Source organism: Leopardus geoffroyi, chromosome B1 (genome assembly GCF_018350155.1).
Source record: "Leopardus geoffroyi isolate Oge1 chromosome B1, O.geoffroyi_Oge1_pat1.0, whole genome shotgun sequence".
Classification (NCBI taxonomy): Eukaryota; Metazoa; Chordata; class Mammalia; order Carnivora; family Felidae; genus Leopardus; species Leopardus geoffroyi.
Genome location: NC_059327.1, coordinates 114,878,340 through 114,901,758, shown reverse-complemented (window position 1 = coordinate 114,901,758; position 23,419 = coordinate 114,878,340). Strand labels below are relative to the sequence as shown.

General features: G+C 48.1%; 2 protein-coding genes and 1 long non-coding RNA gene across 9 annotated transcripts in view; 2 read left to right on the top strand and 1 right to left on the bottom strand.

The window, feature by feature from the left end:
* The window catches only part of HADH (hydroxyacyl-CoA dehydrogenase), a 49,292-nt gene extending 43,643 nt beyond the window's left edge, over positions 1-5,649 (top strand). The window contains exons 7-8 of the mRNA XM_045470942.1: positions 3,835-3,951; positions 4,908-5,649. Of these exons, the coding sequence (XP_045326898.1) occupies positions 3,835-3,951; positions 4,908-5,026 (236 nt within the window). The 3' untranslated portion in view covers positions 5,027-5,649. The remainder of the gene's footprint in view (positions 1-3,834; positions 3,952-4,907) is intronic.
* A 7-nt stretch (positions 5,650-5,656) lies between these two features.
* Positions 5,657-22,482, top strand: LOC123594247. Of its 2 annotated transcripts, none has more exons than XR_006710722.1 (3): positions 5,657-5,767; positions 14,812-14,817; positions 22,470-22,482. It is a non-coding gene; the product is annotated as an uncharacterized LOC123594247 (long non-coding RNA). The 2 variants fall into 2 exon arrangements; XR_006710723.1 differs by lacking the exon at positions 14,812-14,817 and adding an exon at positions 11,018-11,025.
* LEF1 (lymphoid enhancer binding factor 1) overlaps positions 16,116-23,419 on the bottom strand; it is a 121,640-nt gene continuing 114,336 nt past the window's right edge. For all 6 annotated transcript variants that reach the window (XM_045470897.1, XM_045470893.1, XM_045470917.1 and 3 more), the window contains one exon: positions 16,116-17,337. Coding sequence is in view for 3 of the 6 variants with exons in the window: in XM_045470893.1 (XP_045326849.1) it covers positions 17,258-17,337 (80 nt within the window). In the remaining 3 variants the exon portion in view is untranslated. The remainder of the gene's footprint in view (positions 17,338-23,419) is intronic.

The following is a 23,419-nucleotide window of genomic DNA, read 5'->3' as shown; positions in this document are numbered from 1 at the left end:
GTATTCTGGGGGACACGCACATTTGGTCCATGATAGATACCACCGACCTGGGGTGTGTGTGCTACTCCACAGCGGTAGGGGCCCGTCAGGAGGATGTGTTGGCATTAGAGCAGAGTCACCACTCGGGCCTCCGGGGCAACTGAGCAGCTCTTGGAATGCTGGGGGCCCTGCACCCATACTTCTCGCCAGCTCCCCGTGACCTCTAGGAGCACTTCACTGTCCCCTCACCACTGCTGATGTGCTCAGCCTCCTGGCTGCTTCTTTGGGCCTTCTTTCTCGGTCCTTTGGCTTCTGTCCTCTGTGTGGCTCCCGTTTGCTCACACTGTAGCTGAGGCCTGGTTGGTGTAGTCGGTCACCTTGTCCCTGTGGGCCAGGGCTTTCTCTCTAGATCTTTAAGCAGTCTGGCACCCAAGAGCAGACAGTCATACCTGTCAAATGCCCACTCCTACAGGTCCCAGGTAGCTCTGGCAGGGTGCTGGGGCCAGATGGTTAGCTCCTCTGGGAAGGCAGTGCTGGTGGCAGGCCCTGGGAAGTCCTAGCCTTCACCAGTCCTAGCCGGTCACCATGTGACATCCTGCTCACTGCTTTTCCTCTGCTCAAGACTTACTCAGCGTTTCTGTTGTAGAGTACTAAATATATATAGTTCCCTTGCCAGGAAACCTGCTCTCACCTCCTCCTCTGCCCCTGCTGTCCTCACCATGTACGTGACTCCCACGTTCCATCAGAAGGTCCCATCCTCACTGCTCCAAGCTGGACACAACCTGTGTTTCTTTAACTCTTCTTACCCTTTGGCTCTCCCTCGGGGTGGTTGCCGTTCTCTTCCCTGTAGCAGGGCACATGTCTTCCTTTGTTGCTACACTCTTTTTTGCTGCAGTACTGCAGTATCTGGGATGTTCCTCATCTTCATAGGCCCCAAAGTGCTTGTATAGGACAGGCACTTAGGTGGCTGTTGATGAAGAGAGGAATGGAGGCTGTGTGGGATTTCTGATCCTGGGTGCTGCTCCGCACCCCCTTCCCCCCGCCCCCCCACCGCACTTTGTTGTGAATGCCAAGAATGGTCGGTAGGTGGTGCTGATGAGCCAGCAGAAGAAACATGTCGGGGCAGGTCCCTGGTCCCCGCTGCCGCCATGCAGAAGTCTGGGAGTTCACTGAGGAAGTTTTTCTTTGTTGTCTTGTCTAGAGTTAGGGGCTCTTAACTGGGGAGAGGTAGGGAGGCCCCTCCTGACACTGATGCAGAGTTTTGTGTGTATGTGCGTTTTATTTGGGGCAGGGGCCAGATTCTCAGCAAAGTGCTTGTTTCTACAAACAAGTTTAGGAATTATTGGCCTAAAACACAGTACTGTATTTAACTCCCACTTGGCACACCAATCTGTGTTTTATTTCTCCCTCTTTTCTTTTTGCCTCTTTTGCTCTGTATTACTCAGAATTTTAGAGTTGCCAACTTGGTAACACTGTTTAGATTTTTTCTTTGATATGCTGTATCTTCGTAGTATTTTTCGAAGTAAAAGTCTTCAAGTGAGTCTCTGAATCTGGAATTACAGAATTGTCTCTAGAGTTCATTATCTGTCCTTGAATATAGATATGATTAAATGGCTTTAGGTAAGTTGGAACCATTAGGCTATGAAATTTCTGTCCCCAGGAGCCTATATGCTAGTGAGGGTAGATAGGCCACAGTAAATGTACCAGTTGATAACGTGTTACATTGTGACCAGTAATCGCGGAGAAAGATAAAGTGAAGAGAATGGTGGGAGTCCTAGCCTGGAGTTCTTACAGTTGCTAGTTTATATGCAGGGAGGGGACAGGGCGTTCGGATGAGGTGACACCTGAGCAGAGGAGGCCTGCTGGAAGTAAGGGGTTGAGCCAAGCACATGTCAGGTGTTGGAGGAGGGAGGGTACCAAGCCCAGGGAGAGAGTGTGCTGGGCCCTCGTTTAGCACTCTGTCTCTAACGCCATAGAAGCCTCGGGGTCTGATAAAATCCTCTGAGCAGAATCCACTTCTCAGCTGCTATGTCCCTGCTCATTTGTCCTTTGTACATGCTGTTCCTTCTGCCTGGAATGCCTTTCCTGCCTACTCATCCCTTGGGATTCTCTTCATCCTTCAGGACCTGGGCCTCAGTGGTGCATTTTGGTGACACGTAGGCACTCCGAGTAAATCTCTCCACCTTTTCCCACACAGAGGTGTGGCTCTTCGTGAACCTTCAGCACTGGCCTGGTGGGACATTTGGTTTACACATCTGGGTCCTCCCACTGTATCAGGAGTGCTTGAGCGCCTGTCTTATTTCCTCTCCGTCCCCTTCCAAGTCTCTGGTGCCTGGTGCATAACTGATACAAATAAAAGTTGAATGAATGAAGGATGCCGCCTGAAACTAGTGTATGTAATGATTTCTGTTCTTTTTGCCTTTTTATGGCCTGAAACTCAGATTGTGATTCTTAGCATCCTCTGGTTGACTAATTACCGAAGCATTAATAATGTCACCCGTAAGAAGTAGTCGGTTGGAATTTAATCACCTTGAACTGTCTCGAATTCCTTTGGCATTAGTACTTCATATGCTTTTTAAAAAATAGTCTTTATAGGGGCGCCTGGGTGGCGCAGTCGGTTAAGCGTCCAACTTCAGCCAGGTCACGATCTCGCGGTCCGTGAGTTCGAGCCCCGCGTCAGGCTCTGGGCTGATGGCTCAGAGCCTGGAGCCTGTTTCCGATTCTGTGTCTCCCTCTCTCTGCCCCTCCCCCATTCATGCTCTGTCTCTCTCTGTCCCAAAAATAAATAAACGTTGAAAAAAAAAATTAAAAAAAAAAATAGTCTTTATAGATGTTTAAGTAGTTCCTATTCTTCACACCTCAAAATCTTAAATATTTAGGTAGGAGATCCTCCTTGAGTATTTTAACTTTTTTCTCCTTTTACTTAGCTTTGCTGTAATTGGCCATTTCTTTATGCTTTGGAACAGAATTCTAGATGGTCACATGTTACAGACTGTCCCATTCCTGATTTTGGATAAAAGGGACAAGTTCTCTCAAAGGCTTCTTGTGGCCCAAAGACAATCATTAAGGGTAAAATTCCAGCGAAAAAGCACCCTGGCTCTTGTCTTATTCTACTAAACACACTTTTAAACTTGCTTTGGCAATTCTAAATCCGATTTGGGCTTCTTTTTAAACTTCATTTTGACTAAAGCGTTGATGTGAGTGTAAAGAAGTTCTCATTACTTGTAAAACCAAGAAAGCTGGAAAAGAAAAATATGCATACAATACACCTAACAATATAAAGCTTTAGTTCTTTTCTATTTTAAAAAAGTCCACTTATTGGGGCGCATGGGTGGCTTAGTCGGTTGAGCGTCTGACTTCGGCTCAGGTCATGATCTCGCGGTCTGTGAGTTCGAGCCCCACATCGGGCTCTGTGTTGGCAGCTCAGAGCCTGGAGCCTGCTTCGGATTCTGTCTCCCTCTCTCTGCCCCTTCCCCACTTATGCTCTGTCTCTGTCTCTCTCTCTCTGTCAAAAATAAGTAAACTTTAAAAAAAAAAAAAAGTCCATTTATCAATAAAATTATGCTCTAGCTTTAAATGGTGTAGTAAATTATTCCAGAGTTGGAAAATCCCAATCCATTAGAAATAAGTAATGTTTCCAGGCCACCAGGGCCTTCTGTCTCCATGAACCACATAGCAGTGCTCTAGAATTCACCTCCCAGAATAGCTTGGTGGAATAGCTTTGGAAATCTTGCCATCTATTTGGCATATACCTCTGAGATGAAATCTTCCTATAGCCGCAAATCCTGACTCTGGATGTGTAAATTTACATCATGTAAATTTACTGATCAACAAGGGCTGCCCTCTTATTCTTAGGTGATGCATCCAAGGAAGACATCGACACCGCAATAAAGCTGGGGGCTGGGTACCCCATGGGCCCATTTGAGCTTCTCGATTACGTGGGCCTGGATACTACGAAGTTCATCATTGACGGTAGGAATTGGAATTCTCTGTCGTCTGTCTCTACTTCAGTTGAGGTAGTCTCTTGCAACTATGAATTATAATGCCTATTTAAAACAAATTATAAGGGGTCTTAGACCTTCCAAAGTTCTGCCCCACCAGCTTAAAGAGTCAAGTTAAAAGATGACAGGAAAAGGAAAAATGTGACTGCCTAGTGCCTCCTCACAGGGTAACTTTTTTTTTTAACTTTTCATTTTGACACAATTATAGATTCGCAGGAAGTTTCAAGTTTAGCACAGACAGGCCCTGTGTGCCCCTTCCCCAGTTTCCTCTAATGGTTCCACAGTACAGTATCACAGCCAGGAAACTCACATTGGTACGCCGTGTCATTGTGTTGTAAATGCTGATTTGGGTAACCTCCACTGCAACGGAGTTACACAGCCATCTAAAGATAATAATGTAGTTTACTGGAGGGGCTCTGAGGACACGGTAAAGATAATTACTAAACTGGGCTACTGAAGCTGAGCGGAGCTCATGCTCCCAAGTTTCACAAAGAATACTTTGGGAGCGAGGACGCTTCTAACTGAGCATGAACTTTGTATTTTATGAGGATGCAAAATACCAGTGGCAGCAAATTCAGATTTTTAACATGCGTTCCAGTTGTTTCTCTGTGCCACTGAGGGGTCCAACCAGCAGAATAACTGGTTCTGGTTTTGTTTTTGGACCGCTGGCATTAGCAATTTCCAGGAAGAGACGGGGGAGGCGGGCGGGCGGGCTGGGGTAGAGCTAGCTGGGGCACTCTCTCATCCGTCCGCTTCAGGGCTCATACGGCCCCCTCAGGGCAGCCTGCCTCCTGCCTCTGCTGTGGTGGCCTCAGGGCTCGCCCATGTAAGAGTAGGGACCCTTTTCCCCAGACTTGCCCTGGGAATGCTGCGATGTAAAAATAAACTCAGCACTTCGTCCTAAGCCCTTTCTCTTCCTCTCAATAGGGTGGCATGAAATGGATGCAAAGAACCCCTTGTTTCAGCCCAGCCCGTCCTTGAATAAGCTGGTAGCTGAGAACAAGTTTGGCAAGAAGACCGGAGAAGGGTTTTACAAATACAAGTGAGGCACAGCTTCTCTGGCTCCGGGAAGAACCCCCATAAGCACCTACCAGCGGCTCCCCCAAGTGCCCGTGGGAATGTTCTTTGTCAGATGTTCCCTCACACAGCACAGGCTGTTCCGTGTGCATTTTGATTGTCCTCTATCTGGAGTAATGATTTATACTAGTTCTAATAATAGCAGATTTCTTCTTTGAGAACTAATTCCCTTTCTTAGTCTGTTCATTTCTGTGTATTTTCTAAAAAGCTTTATACCCTGGGTGCCTTGGAGCAAACATTTCTTTTGAGCCTTATCATTTTCATAAAGAATTGCCTGGATTCATTCACTTTGGAAAAGGGACGGCACTTCCTCCCAGTGCGTGCTGTGTTCATCACTGCCACATGGGAGAGGAACGAGCCACTGGACACGTGTGTGCTGTGCCTGTGAATGCTGTGCTGAGCGGCACCTGCATCCTGCCTGTATGAGGACGTGTGCTACCTGCAGCTTCAGGCCTTACCCTACATTTTGGGCATAAGATGTCACGTCTTTATTCAGCTCATCCTGTTGGATTGTGGGAATATCTCCATGTGTTTGTTTGCAGGAAGAGGTTTCATTCACATCCAAAGTCTGAATGATTCTTGTCTGTCTCTTTTTTTTTTTCCCCCATGAGAAATCGTTGCTGCAAACTGCCTGTAAATTGATTCTAATAAAATGCAATCTTTTAATCGGTGAAAATTTGAATTGAAATAAACGTGTGTATAATTTTAAAGTCGTAACATGCTTGAATGGCTACAAAAGTAAGGGTTGGTAATTTAGGCAAAAACTATGCCCCATCTTCTTTGGCCTGTTGTTATTCTTTAAAGTGGCAGTGGTGGGGAAGGAGTGGCCAGAGAAGGCATTTACGTATGACCCGCCTGCGGCTGTCACTCCAGATTTCTTACCAGTAAAGCAATAATAAGGCCACAGAAAACAGTTTTTTAGAAACATCTGTTTCTTCTTTGCCAACAAAGAGAAACAGTGTAACATAAGCTTCTTTTAATCATTGGCTTGAGAAAGTGTCTTCCAAGATAGAATTTTAAAGCTGGAAAGACATCAGAAACCCTGAAGTCCAGTGGCTTCAGAAAAGAGAGAACTTAAGTGATGTGCCCAAGGTAGCAGGTCCAGATTAGAACAAAATAGCAAGATTGAAAATCTGAAATCCAGATTTTCAAGACAGGACTGTCCCCAGAATGCTCATCCTCGTTTGGTGTCCTGGGTCACGATGTTAATGGTTGAGAGATTCTTTTCCCCCTTCCAGTTCATGGTTGATAAAAAGAGAGCTTATTAAATTTTTTTTTTTTTTATTGAAGCTAACTGTAGCACATAATGGGAAAATAAGTAAATACGTTACATGCATTTCTACCACACATAGAACCTGGTTTAGGAAAATTTTAGGTTATTCTTCTAGAACGTTTCCTAACGAGAAAAAGGAAACACCTGTTGACGCCACCACCCTTTCCATCACTGAAGTTACCCTTGTGGTCTCACGGCCCCTGCTCACTCTCAGGCTGGTTCTTGACCTTCGATGTGAGCCCTGGGCTGAGGAGGAGATTTTATTTCCTTCTTGCTCTGACTGCATTGCCCGGAGGACAGGGGCCCTCCTCCTGGAGATGGCAGGGCTCTCTCTCTCAACCATTGAATTCCAGGAAAGAGACAACTAGGTGGTATGACCATCACCCCCTGCCAGGATGTGAGGCTGGGGGTCGCGGTGGTCTTTTTTTGTGGCCGAGGTTTTTAAGTGCACGTTTAGCCTACCAAAAAGAAAGCTTGGCCTCTGAACATTGTTTTATCATTTTCCGAAACCCTGTCGCATATGTCAGGCTTGGGACCGGGAAGGAGTTTTGAACATCCTCTGGCACATGGAAGGCAGGGGCAGCTGTCTGGGTCTGGGTCTCCTCGTCTCTGCGTGTCCGGCTGGCCTAGCCGCTTCCCACCCAGACCCCGCAGAGAAGGAATGCCTCCTTCCCAGCATGCCTCTGCTTCCCAGCATGGGCCCACCACCTGTTTGCCGCACCCGTGGTTACAAACTGAGCCCCAGCAAGAGCCCGGGGGATCGTGTGTGACCTCTGCTGCTTGGCAGCACGTGTGCAGGAGAGAGGGCGGCCTCGCTGCTGCCGTTGCTTCTCGCCCCCCGGATCTGGACCTTCCTCCAGACGGCAAGCAGGGATCTCTGATGGGATCTGGAAAGTAGCTACCCAGGGATTGGGTCCAGAGGACACTTTTTCTCCCCCTTCTCTCCTGTACTCCTTCCTAGGCTATTTTTATTCTTAGAACAGAAATGAACATCTGAGGGGTGCCTAGCTGGCCCACTTGGTGGAGCGTGCAACTCTTGATCTCCGGGTCATGAGTTCGAGCCCCACATTGGGCATGGAGCCTACTTAAAATAAATGTTTTAAAGAAACGAACATCTGAGATTAAAAAGAAAATCACACAATTGATGAAATGGCTTGCCGAAAAAAGGCTCTGAGCCTGTGAGCTTAGCTGTCACCCTGGGCTTCAGTTGTGCTTAGCAGGATGGAGTTCTCTGAAGAACGGTTTTAGTGCTTATTGAAGAGGTCTTTGTAAAATAAAAACTGTCGCCCTTTAGTATCTATAAGATTCACTGTTAATAATAGTTTCTCGGGGGAAAACGGTTGGCTAACGCCTTTTGACATCAATCCTAAGGTAGATTTCCAATGTGAGGATGGTTAAATGGTGAGGGATGGTGGTAAGGTGGGACCTGATCTGGGAACTGAGCAACTTCTATATAAAAATCTGGTGGTACACAATGATCCCCACTGGGTGCTGTTACACAATAAGTTTTCTGACTCTTTAACATGTCAGCTTTCAGAAGCACATTGGAGGCTCAACCACTAATCACGGGAGACGGCAGGACTAACATGTAAGTCACGGCTTATACGACACATGCTAATTATGTTTTCTCTCTTGGTTTGTGAGTTACTTTTCACACATTTGAAACCAGCTTTTGTCTTGTCTCCCCTCGATTTTAATCCCCCTAACATTTCAACCTAAGGAACCAATTAAGTCTACCAGAAGTACAAGCTGCGGCTGTAATTTTGTGGGACTAATTTTCTTGGAAATAGGCATTGATGCTACATAAATAGCAATCTAAAAAATGCTTTGAACAATGGAAGCATTGCTGTACGCTCAGCGCATTTGGTTGTGTAAATTCTGTTTTTAAAATCGGTCTGTGGCAGAACAAATTTCAACTACTGGAAGAGAGAAAAATCCCATCACTGATACCATTTCTATTCAGCGCTTTATCTGGTGCAGAATTAATCAGTATTAAGTGATTAATAAATACCATGGGCTTTGGGGTTAAACACACTTGGGTTTTAGTGCTCGGCTCTTCTCTGCTTTACCTGTGTAACCTGGTGGGGGCGGGGGATGCGGTATTCGTCTTGTGAGTGTATATAGTAATGGACAAAATGATGGAACTTGTCTTGCAAGGTTGTTGAGGAATGAATGGGATGATGGATGCAGGTGCTGAGCACTCTGCACAGCAGAATAGGCTAATTGTGACCCACCTCCCTCCTCTCTGCCCACTTTGGAAGGACGGGCTCCTAGAAACCTCTAGGCTTACAGAGTCCTAAACATTTTACACCTGTGGGGAGAGAGCTGAAGATTGAGAACACACCCAAGACTCATGAAAGAGCCTTGGAAGTTAAGCTGTTGCCACCTGGGCACAAAGACCCAGCGCTCCATGCTCCACCCTCAGCTGCTCCGGAAGGGCTTTCCAGGCCTTCGGAGAGGCACTGGTCAGGGCTAACAGAGAGAAAGGAGCACGCGGGGAAGCATTCGGTGAATTGGAAGAGGTGCCTGCCACTCAGGTAAGTCCTCTTTTCCTGTATAAGCCATAGACTGTGAATGACTTAAGGCCCCAGGAAAAAAGCAAGTGCACAGGAGGGAAGTTTTCTAACACATGGGGTCGAGAAGTGGTGGTGTATGAACAGGGGAAGAACTGAACTCCATCTGACCATAATGGAGCTGGTCGAGGCAGAGCCCCCTTGCCGCACAGCAAGTTAACGATGCGGGCCTTAACGAGGCGAGAGGCTGCGTGTCGGAATGTGGGTCTCACCAACTGTATCTGTTGCGGAATTAGTATAAACGATTAAAACCAAGGGCTTGGGGATTCCACAGACTTGGGTTCTGATGCTCAGCTCCTCTGTGCTTTACTTATGTAACCTGAGTGGGGTGGGTATTTGCCTTCTGGCTGTATCAGTGTGACACCTCAGCCTCATTTCTGTAGATGCACTTACTGGAATATTCCAGCAGAAAATGTAGGCTTTTCTTGGGCTAGCGGGTATGAGAGCGGAAAACCCTGGAATAAGAAGTGCCTCCTGCTGCCTCCTCATAAACAGCCACTGGACTCACATACCAGGTTTCGAACACCGGAAACAGAAGCCTCCAAAAAACTACCTGGGGAGGAAGACAGTGTTTGAAGTAAATTTTCTGCTTGGGGCAGTTTGAAGGACTGAGCCCTCAGTGCCTCACTCTGGAGCTGCATGGAGGTTTGGGCATATACTTCAGATTTCCAGAGCTTTTTAGCCTCTGTGTTAAGGTTCTAGAGAAGGGTGAGGGGGCAGAGCAATGGCTCCCACCTCCACGTGGGCTTGTGGTGGGCCAGGTGGGCGGAGTGGGAAGCCACTGTCCGGTGCTGCCCAGCCCTCTGGTTGGAACCCTGGGGAGCAGGCGGTCTGCCCTCAGCTGCTCCTGCACGGGAGACGCTCTTGCTTCACTGGTGTGAGGCTGATACGTGATGCCTGCGGCGGAGGGCTGCTCCTGCCCCTTGAAGTCCGTGTGGCCTGCAGAAGCTTGAGCTTATCTGCACACAAGTCCTAGTCTGAGAACCACGGGTGTGTGGGCAGGTCCAGGGGACATCTCCCCGTCAGCACCCGGTCTCAGGGTGGATTCTGCCAGCAGCTGGCAGGCCTAGGCCTATGGTGGGTCATTAATGCTCGTGTATTGATTTTCTCGGTTGTCCTCCCTTTCTTGTTAAGTCTTGTGTGTGCTGAGGGTTGCCTTCTGCTGGGAGAGAGAACTGGTTCATAGTGTCCTTTTACTAACGTGGGCTGCTCCCGAAGGCTGAGAGGCCAGTGAGGGACAGCACACCTCGGTGCCGGGACCCGTCGTTTGCAGGCCCCTCCCTGCTCCCCAGTGAGCCCCTTGGGCCTCTGCGCTCAGGGGTCCCTGATGCGGACCCCTGGAAATTCCCCAGCCTGCTGACAGAGACGCTGTTGTAGGGTGGAAAGCCTGAAGGAGAGAATAGAGACCGTCATCCTAAAGTCTCAGACTAAGGTTGGAGTGGCCATGATAATTCAGGTTGAGAACTCATGAGAAAGGGGCCCCGTTTTGCGAGGGCTGCCTGGACACTTTGTGTTCCCTCGGACCAGCCACCGAAGAGAGAAAAGCCCCAGCTTACTGGAGTCTTTGAATTGGAGCAGGCGCGGCACCTGCCAGATGCTGGCACGTGGGAAACAAACGAGACTGTTCACCAGGCACTTTGGGGCTTTTGCAGCCCCCCCGGGGTGAGCACCGTACAGGCCCAGCTTTGTGAGCACTGCGGGGCATCTCCAGAGCTGGGCCTGGGGGGCAAGTTAGATTGTAAAACCGGTTACCCTACTCTGATCGAGCATGTGTATCTGAACTGAAAAGGCCTGTAATGACAGGGGTGCCGGGCTGGCACAGTCGGGGAAGCGCGAGACTCTTGGTCTCCGGGCCGTGAGTCTGAGCCCCACGGTGGGTGTAGAGATTACTTACTTAAAAAAAAAAAAAAAAAAAAAAAAGACCTGGGACAACAAACAGGCCAATCTGTGGGACTCTGTTTTACTTTGGTTGCCTCACACCTTCTTTCCATAGGAGAAAATATCATTGCAGCACAGAACATAATTCAGTGATTCTGCTGAGTTCAAATGCTGAGACAAGTTAAAGACGGAGAAAAGAAAAGGAGTCATCTACGAATTCCACTATGATCATAAAGAAAAACAGGTGTGAGATTAAGTCTGCTACTTGGATGCAGTGTTCTCATTCCATCTGGCAAATAACACATTTCCTACTGATTTCTTCCATTCATTTAATGGAGAGCAGAAACTTACTTAATCTAGCTGGTAACCTCTCAGGCTATGATAAAGAGAAATGTCAAATGAACACATCGGTGTAGATCTAGGACAATCCAGATCCTGCCCTTTTTGTATATGTATTTTCTTGATCTTTGGTCCAAAACAGACTGGTTAGTCCTGGTTACCAACTGCTTCCATGGGCAGAAGAAATAGATTTGTATCTTCTGTGGCTATAGGTGATAAAAAGACAACGTATTTTACACTGGACAAAACATGTTTAGTAACAAATTACAAGACAACTCAAGGGGAAATGGGTTTCTTAGCCATTTCCTGTGTTTGGGCCAGGCGGCTGTCTCGTTTCCTGTTCCCCCTACCTCTGGGAGGTCAGCCACCTCTTCGTGCAGCCCAGGAGCCAGTGGCTTGGAGGGCCTGGGTGCACAGCGCCGGGCAGTGGTGGAGGTGGACGTTGTTCCCCTCCGTGTGACTCCAAACCCGGGCTTTCCCCAGTGGGCCACCTCCTTCCTAATGTAAGACCTGTCTTCTTGACCTGGGTCCGGTCACATCGCACATAATACAGCTGCAAGAACACTTGGTCTGGCTGTTTGCAAAAGGGGCTTTCCGGATTAAAACACCCCTCAGGGCAACATCTGAGAGGTCACCTACATACTTTGCCTGAGGGAGCCGCTGCGGTCCGCACTCCCTCCATTTCCCTTCCTTTGTTAACCCGGGAAGAAAGTTGAGGGAGCCGGAAGTTGAGATAAGTTATCACATTTATCAGTGGGCGTCCACACCTGAGAACAAAGGAAAGGAAAAAAAACTACAAATTACCATTCGGGGAGAGGACGCTTGTACAGGAGAACACATCCAGATGCAGGACAGTCTTACAGAGCATGAAACCATTTTTCTAGAGTATAGTCCACTGGCAGGTGTTCAGGAAGAATGTATTCAGTGGGCACATCCACCGTCTTTTTTTTTTTTTTTTTAAGTTTATTTATTTTGAGAGAGAGGACGCATGCACAAGTGGGGGAGTGGCAGAGAGAATCCCAAGCAAGCTCTGCACAGAGCCTGACGGGGCTGGAACCCATGAACCGTGAGATCGTGACCTGAGCCAAAGTCAGATACTTAACCGACTGAGCCACCCAGATGCCCCCAATTTGTATCTTTAATACCAGATTACTGCCGCCCATAGGCCTGCTGGCAACAAGCATCAGCATTACTTCTTCAACAAGGGCAACAGCCAGTTTTCAGTTAACATCTTCAAGTTTTACTAAAAGTTGTAAATTCTAGATTACCTAACAGGTACAAAGTTTTCCTTGGGTTGATTCATGCCAGCAATGTTTATCTGAAGTAGCAGCTCTCTCGGGGCGCCTGGGTGGCTCAGTTGGTTAAGTGTCCCCCTTTGGCCTGGGTCATGATCTCACTGTTCCTGAGTTCAAGCCCCGCATTGGGCTCTGTGCTGACACCTCAGAGCCTGGAGCCTGCTTTGGATGCTGTGTCTCCCTCTGTCTCTGCCCCTCTCCTGCTCATGCTCTGTCTCTCTGTCTTGGTGCACCCTTCCTTCCATGTCTCAACAACTCCTAGTTGCAGAGCAAGATCATGGAGGTTCTCCCAGTGGAGGGCTGTGGGTTAGAACAGCAGCTTCCAAAAGGGTTATCTGTTGGGGTGCCTGGGGGGCTCTAGATTTCGGCTCAGGTCATGATCTCAACGGCTTGTGAGTTCGAGCCCCACATCCGGCTTTACGCTGACAGTGTGGAGCCTGCTTGGGATTGTCTCTCTCTCCCTCTCAAAGTAAATAAATAAACTTAAAAAAAAAAAAAAAAAAAAAAGCAAAATGGTACCTGCTAGGTGATGGCCAGCACCAATGATCTTAGTTTTGTCCACAATACATTTGGAATCACGTCTTTCTTTTAGTATTAAAATGCTTAACTGAGGTCAAACTATTCAGTTTCTACTAAAAAGCAGTTCCGATTTTGGTGTAATGCATGTATTCCTAGAAGTTAGTTTTTTTTTTTTTTTTTTTTTTGAGGTATAATGGACATGTATTACGTGCGTGTGTATAGTAGGATTCAATATTTGTATAGACTGTGGAATGATCGCCACAAGCGTAGTTCACATCATCACTATAGTCACAAGATTTTTTTCTGGTTCTCTTAGCAACTCTCCAATATGCAATATAGTATTATTAACTGTAGTCACCATACTATCCCGGGACTTCTATTATAACTGGAAATTTGTGCCTTTTGACCCTCTTCACTCATTTCTTGCCACCTCCCCCCTCAGGCAGCCACCAGTCTGTATCAATGAGCTCTTTTTGTTTTGTTTTAGATTCCACATATAAGTGAGACCAGGCAGTATTTTGTCTGGGTCTGGCTTCAGTTAGCATAATGCCCCCAAGTTCCAGCCAAGTTGTTGCAAATGCCAGGATTTCATTTTTTCTTATGGCTTAATAGTATTCCATTGTGTATATTATACTGTATTTTCTTTACACATTTATCCATGGATGGATACATTGGTTGCTTTCATATCTTGGTCACTGTAAATAGTGCCGCGTCAAGTATGGGGGCGCATGTGTTTTTTTGAATTAGCGTTTTTGTTGTCTTTGGATAAACACCCAGAAATGGAATTGCTGGATATGGTAGTTCTTTTGATTTCTTGAGGAAATTCCACACCGTTTTCCACGGTGGCCGCACCAATTCACGTTCCCACTGACAGTGCCCAAGGGCTCCACGTCCTTTCCAACATTTACTTCTTATCTTTTTGAGAACAGGCATTCTAACAGGTGTGAGGTGATCTTTCATTGCCGTTTGATTTGCGTCTCCCTGATGATTAGGGACGTGGAGCACCTTTTCATGAACCTGTTGGCCATCTGCACGTCCTCTCTAGAAAATGCCTGTTCAGATCTTCTGCCCATTTTTTAATCAGAGTGTTTGGTTTTTGTTTTTTGTTTTTTTTTTTCCTACGGAGTTCTCTGTATCGTTTGGATATTAACCCTTTATCAGAAATGAGAAGTTAGGTTTCACAGGGCAGCTCTTGACATTCCCCAGGTTTCTGTGTATGAAAGATAATACCCTGTGGCAGGAGTAGTAAACGTAATTTGTAGAACAACTACTATGTCGTGTGGAACATTTAAGTTTCTCTTTTCTGTCAGAACCATGCATTAGCCCCTCAGGATTTTTCTCTTTCAGAAGGAAAGCCACACAGACATCTTGTTATTGCTCACAGGCCCTTGATTAGAGGTTTCCATGTTGTTGCTGCCTTAGACCAAACTCTGGGGGAAAAAATTACTGTACTTAGGACAGCTGTAGTCATGAAACAGTTCAAAGGCCCCTGCGAACAGCTCGACAGATCCTTGCCAGCAACCTTAGCAACGAAACCAACTAAAACTAGGAGTTTCAAACACCCCTTCTTAAGGACCAGGGTGCCAGCTGTGACCTCAGAGGAAGGCTGGGCTCCCAGAGAGGCTGACCCGTCCTCCTCCTCTTAGCACACAGTTCGGCTCTGAGCTTGCAGGGAATGGAGCTGAATCACTCCCAGATGAAACAGAGAGAGAGCCGGAGACGCGTCCCTCTGCCCGCAGATGCCCCAGGGTGGCTTCCGTCGGGCTGCACCTCTCGAAGACTCCCGACTCGCCTTGCCCAAAGTGCTGCCTGCAGAAGGGTTTGGCAGAGTGGGCCAGGAACGAGCACCACGCTGGGGCAGCCGTGATATCTGGGAGAAACAGGTTTTTCTGGAAGGAACATAGAGACCTAGGAGGGAATCAAGTTGGTGGAGGGAATATCTGACTCGGAGGACCCAAACAGTCCCATTTCCTCATCACCGTTTACTCATCTTTTCTGTCATAAAAACATAAAGGAACCACCGGAGAGAGGGCCGGAGTGGGCTTTGGTGGGTCCTGTTCCCAGCCTTGGATCCCGGCTCATACTGGGTGAAGACTGTTACTAGTTTCCTTCTCAGTCACCGTGTTGGCATAAGGCCCCCCGGCCTGCCCCCCATAAAAGTAACACTTCACTACCCCCTCCTGCACCGTTTGTGTTTGGATTTTCTAGTGAACTCCCGGGAAGAGCATGAATGGCAGCTTTAGGGCATTTGGTTCCTGAACCTTAAGAAAACTCAAGATGGTTTTCAAAGGAGTCTGAAAACTTTGTAACAAGTATGCCTCCTGAACAGAATAGAGTTCTCCCCGGTTGGTTTCACGTCTGGGACTAACTGAGGAGGAGCTGGAGAGGCTCCAGAGGACAGTAATGAAGATGATTAAAGGGCCGATGATGAAAGGTGGAAGGAGTCGGATCGCTTCGCGGGAGGAGAGAAACGGGCCGGTGACTTAATGGCAGTCTTCAAGCACAGTCCGTGCAGGGTGAATGCAAGTGTGGGGCCAGCTGTTCCCCAGCTGTGCTGGGGGTTGGGAACGGAGACTGGCTACAACTTCAGCAAGAGATTTCAGTCAGGCTGGTGGGATCAATGGTTCTCAAACTGGTTCAAGGGATGCAGAGCCACGAAATACTGATTTTTTTTTTTAACTGAAAATGTATATAGCTTTTGCTAAATCAGATACCAACTTACAGACCAGCCTAAGAAAAGCTTAAGGGAAGATTATGGAATACAAACTGAAACCTGGGAAAACGTTGGCTTTCGAGACAGGAGTGGGGGCACAGGGACACCTTGATTTGGGGAGCCCAGTTTGAGGACTGCGGAGCTCTGATGATGGAAAATGACCCCAGGCCTGCTGATGGCTGGGGCCCAGGTGGCTGTCTGAGGCGCTGAGGGAGGAAGAGAGTCACTCCCATCCAAATCCTGGGGACAGTCTTCGTCGCACTGGCCCCGATTTATGTCTACACCTGCGAGAGGAGGAAGTGGGGTCCAAGCCGTCTAAATACCTTCGAGGACTGCACGACCTGCAGGCAGGGGAAGGCGCCCCTCTGATGTGGTGAGGCCAGGTTGGGCCTGGCCCATGGATTTCGTTCGCCATTACCAGCTGTGATTGTTAGGAACTTATTATTATTTTTTTTTAAAAAGGACACGTTGTTTTAAAATGTTTTATTACAAAGCTTCTTTTAAAAAATGCTCAGCACGTTAACTCAAACTGGAATGACAAACGTTAGATGGCAGTTTGGGGCAAAGGCTGTGCCTTGTTATTCAAAAAAAAAAATGGGTACATCAATGCTCATTTTAACAACTGGCATAAAATCCCACTAATTGGCTAATAAAAACAGATACAAATACAGAACATTGAAAGTAATAACAATTCAAGTGCTGGGCTTTTTACAACAAGGGGGTGAAAAGGAAAGAAAGGAAAATTCACTGCAAACCGGCCTGCTGACGGTATGTGTCAAGGTTTACCATTTAAACAAAGGAGATCAGAAGAAAAATAAAATGAAATAGGACTGCCAACTGCTACCCACGGCGTGGATTCAGCTGTTACATTTATTTAGCTCTATCAAACACCTTACGAAGACGGGAGGCCACTATTTGTTACAATTCACAGAGAAGCCACTTGCCGGAAAAGATGCCGCTCAGAAAAGGGCGGCTTCTTTTCATTTCGTTTTTATTTCCAACTTTTCCAGATCTTTGAGTTTTACTTAAAAGCTCATAGCTAGCAAAATATACAACAAGAAAGTTTAAACTAAAAAGTGTAAATTAAAAAAAATTCAAGTTTAAAAAAAAAAAGCAAACACAAGACTGATCCTTTTGCACTGTTAAATAAAAGCTTCAGGAGAAAGGCAAAAAAAAAAAAAAAAAAAGAAGAAGAAGAAGAAGAAGAAGACCTAAACAAAGAGGGACGTCTTCCACAAAGTTCCGCGCTGGGGTGTGAGGACGTGCCGGCCGCAGGCTCGGGTTGCTCCTGGCAGGCAAACGTAGCCAAGTTACTGTCCTTGCCAAAAGGTTACAGGTGTGGACGCAAGATGCTCTGGGAAGTGCTGAGAAGTGCACGCGGAGAGGAGGGAGGGCAGCTGCTCAGCCTGCTAGCGTTCTCAGGTGCTCTGTCTGCTTGGCTGGGAAACCTTTTATGCTTGATTTCGGAACTTGGCTCTTGGAGTAGATGAAGGGGGGTTTGGCAGTGATTGTCTTTATGGATCAGCGTCTTTAGCGGTGACCTCAGGGTGAAGGTGGTGTCAATTCTCCATTGGGGTCGACTGGGCAAGCCCTGGAGACAGTCTGGGTTTTCAACAAGCTTCCATCTCCAGAAGAGGTCCCGGGGTCGCTGCCTTGGCTTTGCACGTTGGGAATGAGCTTCGTTTTCCACCTCAAGAAGGAACAAACGAAATGTTGTTAATGTGCGTTTGTCACAGGCCTTTAACTTCTACTGCATACGGCATGTGTCTTGAGATCTCTGCATTTAATAGTCCGCTCTGGTGATCTGGTGACGGCTAAAGCGGCAGCCCTAGGGTAGCCCCAGATCCTCGCACTACGTTGGAGAGTAAGTCTACTTCGGTGAAGTTGTGCCGTGGTCGCATGTACGCGTACGTGTACATGCGTATGTGCGCACAGGGACGGGGAATGCGTTCACCACCCCGGGTGCTGAGCAAGCGCAGGGTAGGCACCATGAGCTATTAGGGCTGTTAGCACTATAGTGACCTGGCAGTGACTCTTATCATTAACGCACCTACTGCCAGCACTGACCCTCACAATGACTGATGGGAACTGTGAAGAAACCATCTATATATGTAGGTCGCTGCTGAAAAAACAAACGAGACGGGAGGAGATCGGTCACAGAATGCTATTGACCGAGAACGTTTGCGATGCCGACTTCCATTCCTATTCTGTAAAACTGACCTTTCCCTATTTAACAGGGAAACACATGCTACAGCACTGTGGTTTTTAAAATTTAAGCAGGGTACAGATAAGAGCTAGGAAGGACGGTACCTGTCCAAGGACAAAGGAGCAAAGCCTAGACCAGTGGGGAAGGCACCCTGCACTTTCCTATTTACGCTGTACTTGTGCAGCACAGATTTTCAAAGGTTTGGTCCAGGCTGCTGCCCCTGATGAGGAGTGGCCCTGCGGTCCTGGGCTAGGAGCCGCAGCAGCTGGAGACAAGTGCAGGCATCAGGATGGACTGCTCGCTGATGGGCACAGACTGTCCCTCTGCTGCGATCCGTCCCCACCCCCAGCTGGTGGGCTCACTCTGAAATCAGAGCTGGAGACTGTCCCCCCACCCCCCGCCCAGCAGGGCGGACACGTGGGGCAGCACCCTGCAACTCCTGGCCCGGCAAGCCGTCCTTCCCCTCCCCTCCCCCACCCCACCCCACCCCACCCGAGGGCCCTCTCCTCCTCCCTTCTTGAGCTGAGCAGTCACAAACTTGGCTGTCCAGCATGGCCATTTACCACACGGATACTGTGTGCTTCCCTGGAAAGAGTCCCAGTATCTCCTAATAAAGCCATTTCTTTGCACAGCCTCACATCTTCCCACTGTTGTCTCAGTATTCCAGCGTCCTCTTACAAATGCTCCTGGAAAGCTGCTTTCACAGATGCTCTGTACAACTGCAAACCTAAAGGCGACCCCTCCCCGCTCAGGATGCTCTTCTAATGTGTGTGTAACTGGCACTGGAATCAGTTGGCAGAGAATGTGTCTTGCTATCAAATAAGACAGACTGGATGCGATTGCTCCTTTAAAATGCAGGGCCATCAGGGCAGACCAAGCCTTACCTCCAAATGGGAGAAATGGGGGGCTTACAGAGTTGCTTTATAGATATAAAACAGGTCAAATCACAATTCTTTTCAAGAAACCACAGGCATGAGGCTCCGGAGACTGGAGACTTCCCACATCTAAGGCTTCACTGGGGGGCTGTGGCTGGGCCAGGCCAGGCGAGCCCCAGCACGGCCCAACCCACCAGTGAAGTCGGTGCAATCAAAGCCGGCAATTACTGCTCGGGCTTCAAAGGCAGCGCGGCGAGGCCCATCTTACATATGTCAAGGCTTGGGCTCCCTCCGCCAGGAGTCACCGCGTGGGCCATTTGTAGAGCAGGTTTGGAGGCGGGTGGCATAGGTCCCCTCCCTCCCCTGACCGTACCCACCATCCAGCTGAAACCCACGAAGTTCCCTTGGACCAGACTCTAATCTTGACAAAAATATCCCACCAACCAAACGGAACCAGGAACTCAAAAGGGCGGAGTCACTTACGAAGAGCCCAAGTAGTAAAGGGGTGGCTGGAGATTTCATGACTGGATCTATTTCTGGTAAGTAAACGGCACTAACTCGGAGGCATTAGGACTGTCTAGGCCTTGATGCCAAAAGATGCAAGAAAGGACAGGGTGGGGAGGGAGTCCTTCTCCACAGGCTCAAACGAAGACGCTACCAAAAGCTGAGTGCTTCATCCTTGGGGTCTGCAGCCGAGCCCCCCGCCTCAGGCTGTCCCCGGCGGGAGGGGCCCAGGAAACAAGCCCCTTCCTGAGGCTGAGGTGGAGGAGAGGAAGGTCAGCTCCAGCTGTCCAGGCCAGGCCGGGGGCAGAGGAGCCGCTCTGTAGGAACAACCTGGGAATACCCCCTGCGTATCGAGTGATACCATTTCCTTGTTCAGAAATGCTGAGGAGTCCAAAACGATGGGCCGGAATAGAAAGATCCTTCTCCCCCCTCCCAAGTGTTGCTAGGAAGGAGCAGGACCTTTAAAATGTTTTCAGTCATTACACAAGATTTGAGAGAACATCAGAGATAAGTTTTGCAAAAGGTAAACAGAGGCAGATTTTAATTGCAAAAAGTGCCCCCAGAGCAGCACCCCACACACCTCATGCCAACTGCCTAGCCCTCCTGGCCGGCCTTGGGGCAAACTGTGACAGAGTGCTGTTATCTCAGGGCGTGAGACCTAGAGACAATGACTTCTAGAGCAGGAAGCAAGCAGGACAGAGCTAGTCGGGCCTTGTTATTTCAGAGCACACTGAGGCCCACGGTCATTACATGACTGGTGCATCACGACCCCTAGACAGTACCCGTGCCTCTGGGGGCCTGTGGGTCATGGCCTCAAGACTTTGTGGCTCTGAGGTGGCCTTGTCTGCAAGGAGTTGGTGAGGGAGAAGGAAGAAAAACACGGTCTGCTGAGCACGGATATGCCAGGCACGGGACACACGCTCTACACGCTCAGCGTCACATGATCACAACAGCCACCATCCCCCCACCCCCGCCCCGGAATTCTGCCTGTCTACAGAAATTGGGGGTGGTGTGAGGTTAAACAACCTAAGGTCACCCAAACTACAGGTGGCAGGACTCACTGTTGAGCCCTAAACCGATGTGCTCTCTACTGTATCTTGGGGCGAAACTGTCGTTCATTTTCTTCTCCTACCTTCCAATCATCCATCTGCCCGTCACTAGTCAATAGCACTGTGGAGGTGGGCTGCATCTTAGACTACTGCCTACCCCAGGATATTATGCTCTGTGAGAAAGCAGGATGCTAAAGAGAACAAGAGGCATAAGAAGTTAACTGTGAAGTTTAAATCTCCTCAAAGATTGCAAGTGTAACCTACAGAAGCCAGCTCCAGCCCCTTGTAAGCGAACATCACCCAGCGTTTGAGAAAGAGGAGAAATGACAGTGTGTGGTTAGGGAGGCTGCCACTGGGTCGTCTTTCTGCAGCTAGGTGTGTCTTTAGTCCCTGAGTTCGAGACCGGTCAGTCTGCCAGCCACAAGCTCTGAAGCAAGGAGGTGCCCAGAGCCCGGAGGAAGGGGGTCAGTGCGGTGACGGGTCTCTGGCCCTGTGCTTGGATCCAGGCTATACATTCCGAGGCAGGGTTACTGAATCCATGCGGTTTCCTCCCCTGTGGTTATTCAAAGTGAATTATCAGTGAAAGCGGACTTGGGCAACGTTGAGATGATTCTGAGGCAGGCGTGTAACTATTTAACAAACTGCTCTAGGGAAACTTCTGGTTTCTATCTGCAGCTGTTGGTTTCCCTTCCCAACGAGCCCCTTGTGTCTCCTCTGTGAGCACATACATCACAACGGGAGGCTGGGCCTCCCCGTGCAGGTCTTATTCGCTAGATCCTTGCTACTTCTGGAAACAACACAGAAATATTCTCGAAGAACTGCTGGAATAAGAGAGCCTCAGAACATCATTTTAGCTCTATAAGACAAAGTGCTTCAGGAAGACAGGAACTATGTAGATCCACCTCAACCTTCCATCTCCAAATTCTTTATCCAATTCACATTTCTCTAGAAGTTCTCCCATACCAAAGATGCCAACTTCACCTCCTAAAAATGAGGCAACAGGATCAGTGCGTACTTTCTTTTCAAACCAAGAATTTCCACTGTTAAACACGTGTGTGTGTGTGTGTGTGTGTGTATGTCTAAGCATATGCTTGCTGCACAGGGAGGCGACAGTGCACTGTGGGGTTCACAGCAGAGCTCCAAGCATAGTCCTGGACTGGGTTTGAACACTGGCTTCATTACTCTACCAGGGTTATCTTGGGCCAATTACCCGAACATACCAAACCCTGGTTTCCTCATCTGTAAAATGGAAACAGTAAGTCCCCACGCTTCATAAAGTGGGTTTGAGGGGATAAAAGGAGACAATGTGTGGTCAGCTTGGCGAGTGCCTGGCATTGGAAGGACACGATAAGGGTTATTACTGCAGTGGGTGGAGACTGGGAGTTAAAGACAGATCCAGGTTCGAACCCGACCCTGCTGCACCCCAGTCACGTGACCCTGGACAAGTCACTGGTGTTTCCTCATCCCTGTCCAGGGCTGCCTCAAGACTTGGCATGGGGTAATCTAAGCAGAGACATCTAGCAGAGCACCCAGGACACAATATGTGGACCAGAAACATCCGTTCCATTTCTGATGCTCCAGCCTCAGCATACTTGGGGGAGTGAGCAGAATTCATACCATTTATAGAGCTTCTGGTGGAAAGTACAGACCAGTAGAGAATTCTGCAAAACCTCTCTTATGAAACATAAAATATCTCTTATGAAACACAGTATCTCCAGACACACAATGATAATTGAGAAAAGTCATCGCAAAAGGGCAGCCAGAGAGGTCTGTTGTGATATTCTCAAAGAACGTACCTAAAATTTTAGAAAATTTCAGGTTAGATATGAATTCAAATGTAAGCAAGAAGATGAGCACTACTGTCCCACTGAGATGCCCTCACTGTCCTCTCATTCTGCCAGAAAGACACAGTGACTTTGCCAAGGCTCACGGATGGTTTTAGGCAGGCTCCCCTCACTCATCGGGAGCTTGGCTAGCCAGCCGGCAGCCTCAGGTCTAAAGGACGCAGCTGGGGAAAAGGAAGTAAAAGAGCCTCAAGCTATCACAGTGCCATCGAGGAATTCATGCGCAGAAGCCGCCCCCTTCCTTCCAAGACCACCCTGCATACACCAACGCAGAGCCCATTTACTTTTAACTTCTAAATTATTCAGATATACTTCTTTTTCTGGTTCCCGAACCCACACAACAGATCGGAAGAACGTGTTACTTGAGAGGAGGGCAGCGTCTCAGGAAGGGAAGGTACAAAAATGATAAAGGAGTAGATTTCTTAAAATCCCACATTATCTGCGGTCAGTTAGCATAGTGGCAAACAGCACCGAGTCCTTGTTACCATATACTATATGCACCGTAGAACAACGGCATGAGGTACTAAGAAATATTTAATTTGAAGGAGAAAGAGTTGAGCGGCACTCAAGAGTTAAACGAATTACATGTTTTGATACTTAAAGAGGGAAACCTACAGTTCTCTGGGAAACCATTATCCAGAAGGGCTCATTTCCTCAATAGTTCCAGATGGCTCAGTGAGAAAACCATTCTTCTTAAACCAAATTTGTCCAAAATAATTTTCTTATTCTCTAAACTATTCTTAAGTGCACTGATCTTAATTTCATGCTCTTTCATGAACAATACTAAATATTACATGTCCCAAGAGGGTTTAAATGAGCCTCTCCCTCTCCTATTATGAGCAACTTTGCTGGCCAAGGGTCCATTTCTCTGTTTCAGCTTCCCAAGGCAACTTAAACACATTTCTGGCTCTCCTGACCACTGAAGAATTGACACTGTAGCACAGGAGAGATTTTAAAAACCTTCACCACAGGGATGAGTGTCTCCCCCACATCTTCACTAAAGCACGGCTGCTGATCTAACAGATCTCAGTCACCGGCTCACTGGTGAGCTGCAACGGACACCCGCTGGGTTGCTGCCTAGCCCCTTCTTGATTATCCCAACTCCAACACCCCCCACAGCGAGAATAGTGTGCCCGACGGCGATTTTGTACGGTGTGACCGTTCCCTCTGGCCACAGCGGATTGTGGACCGAGGCAGGAGTCTGACCCATGACTGGAGTCCCTTCTCTGGAATTTGAATCCTCATCTCTTTGGGAGACTGACACCGTCACAACGTGTCAGCTCGGGAGCTCTGG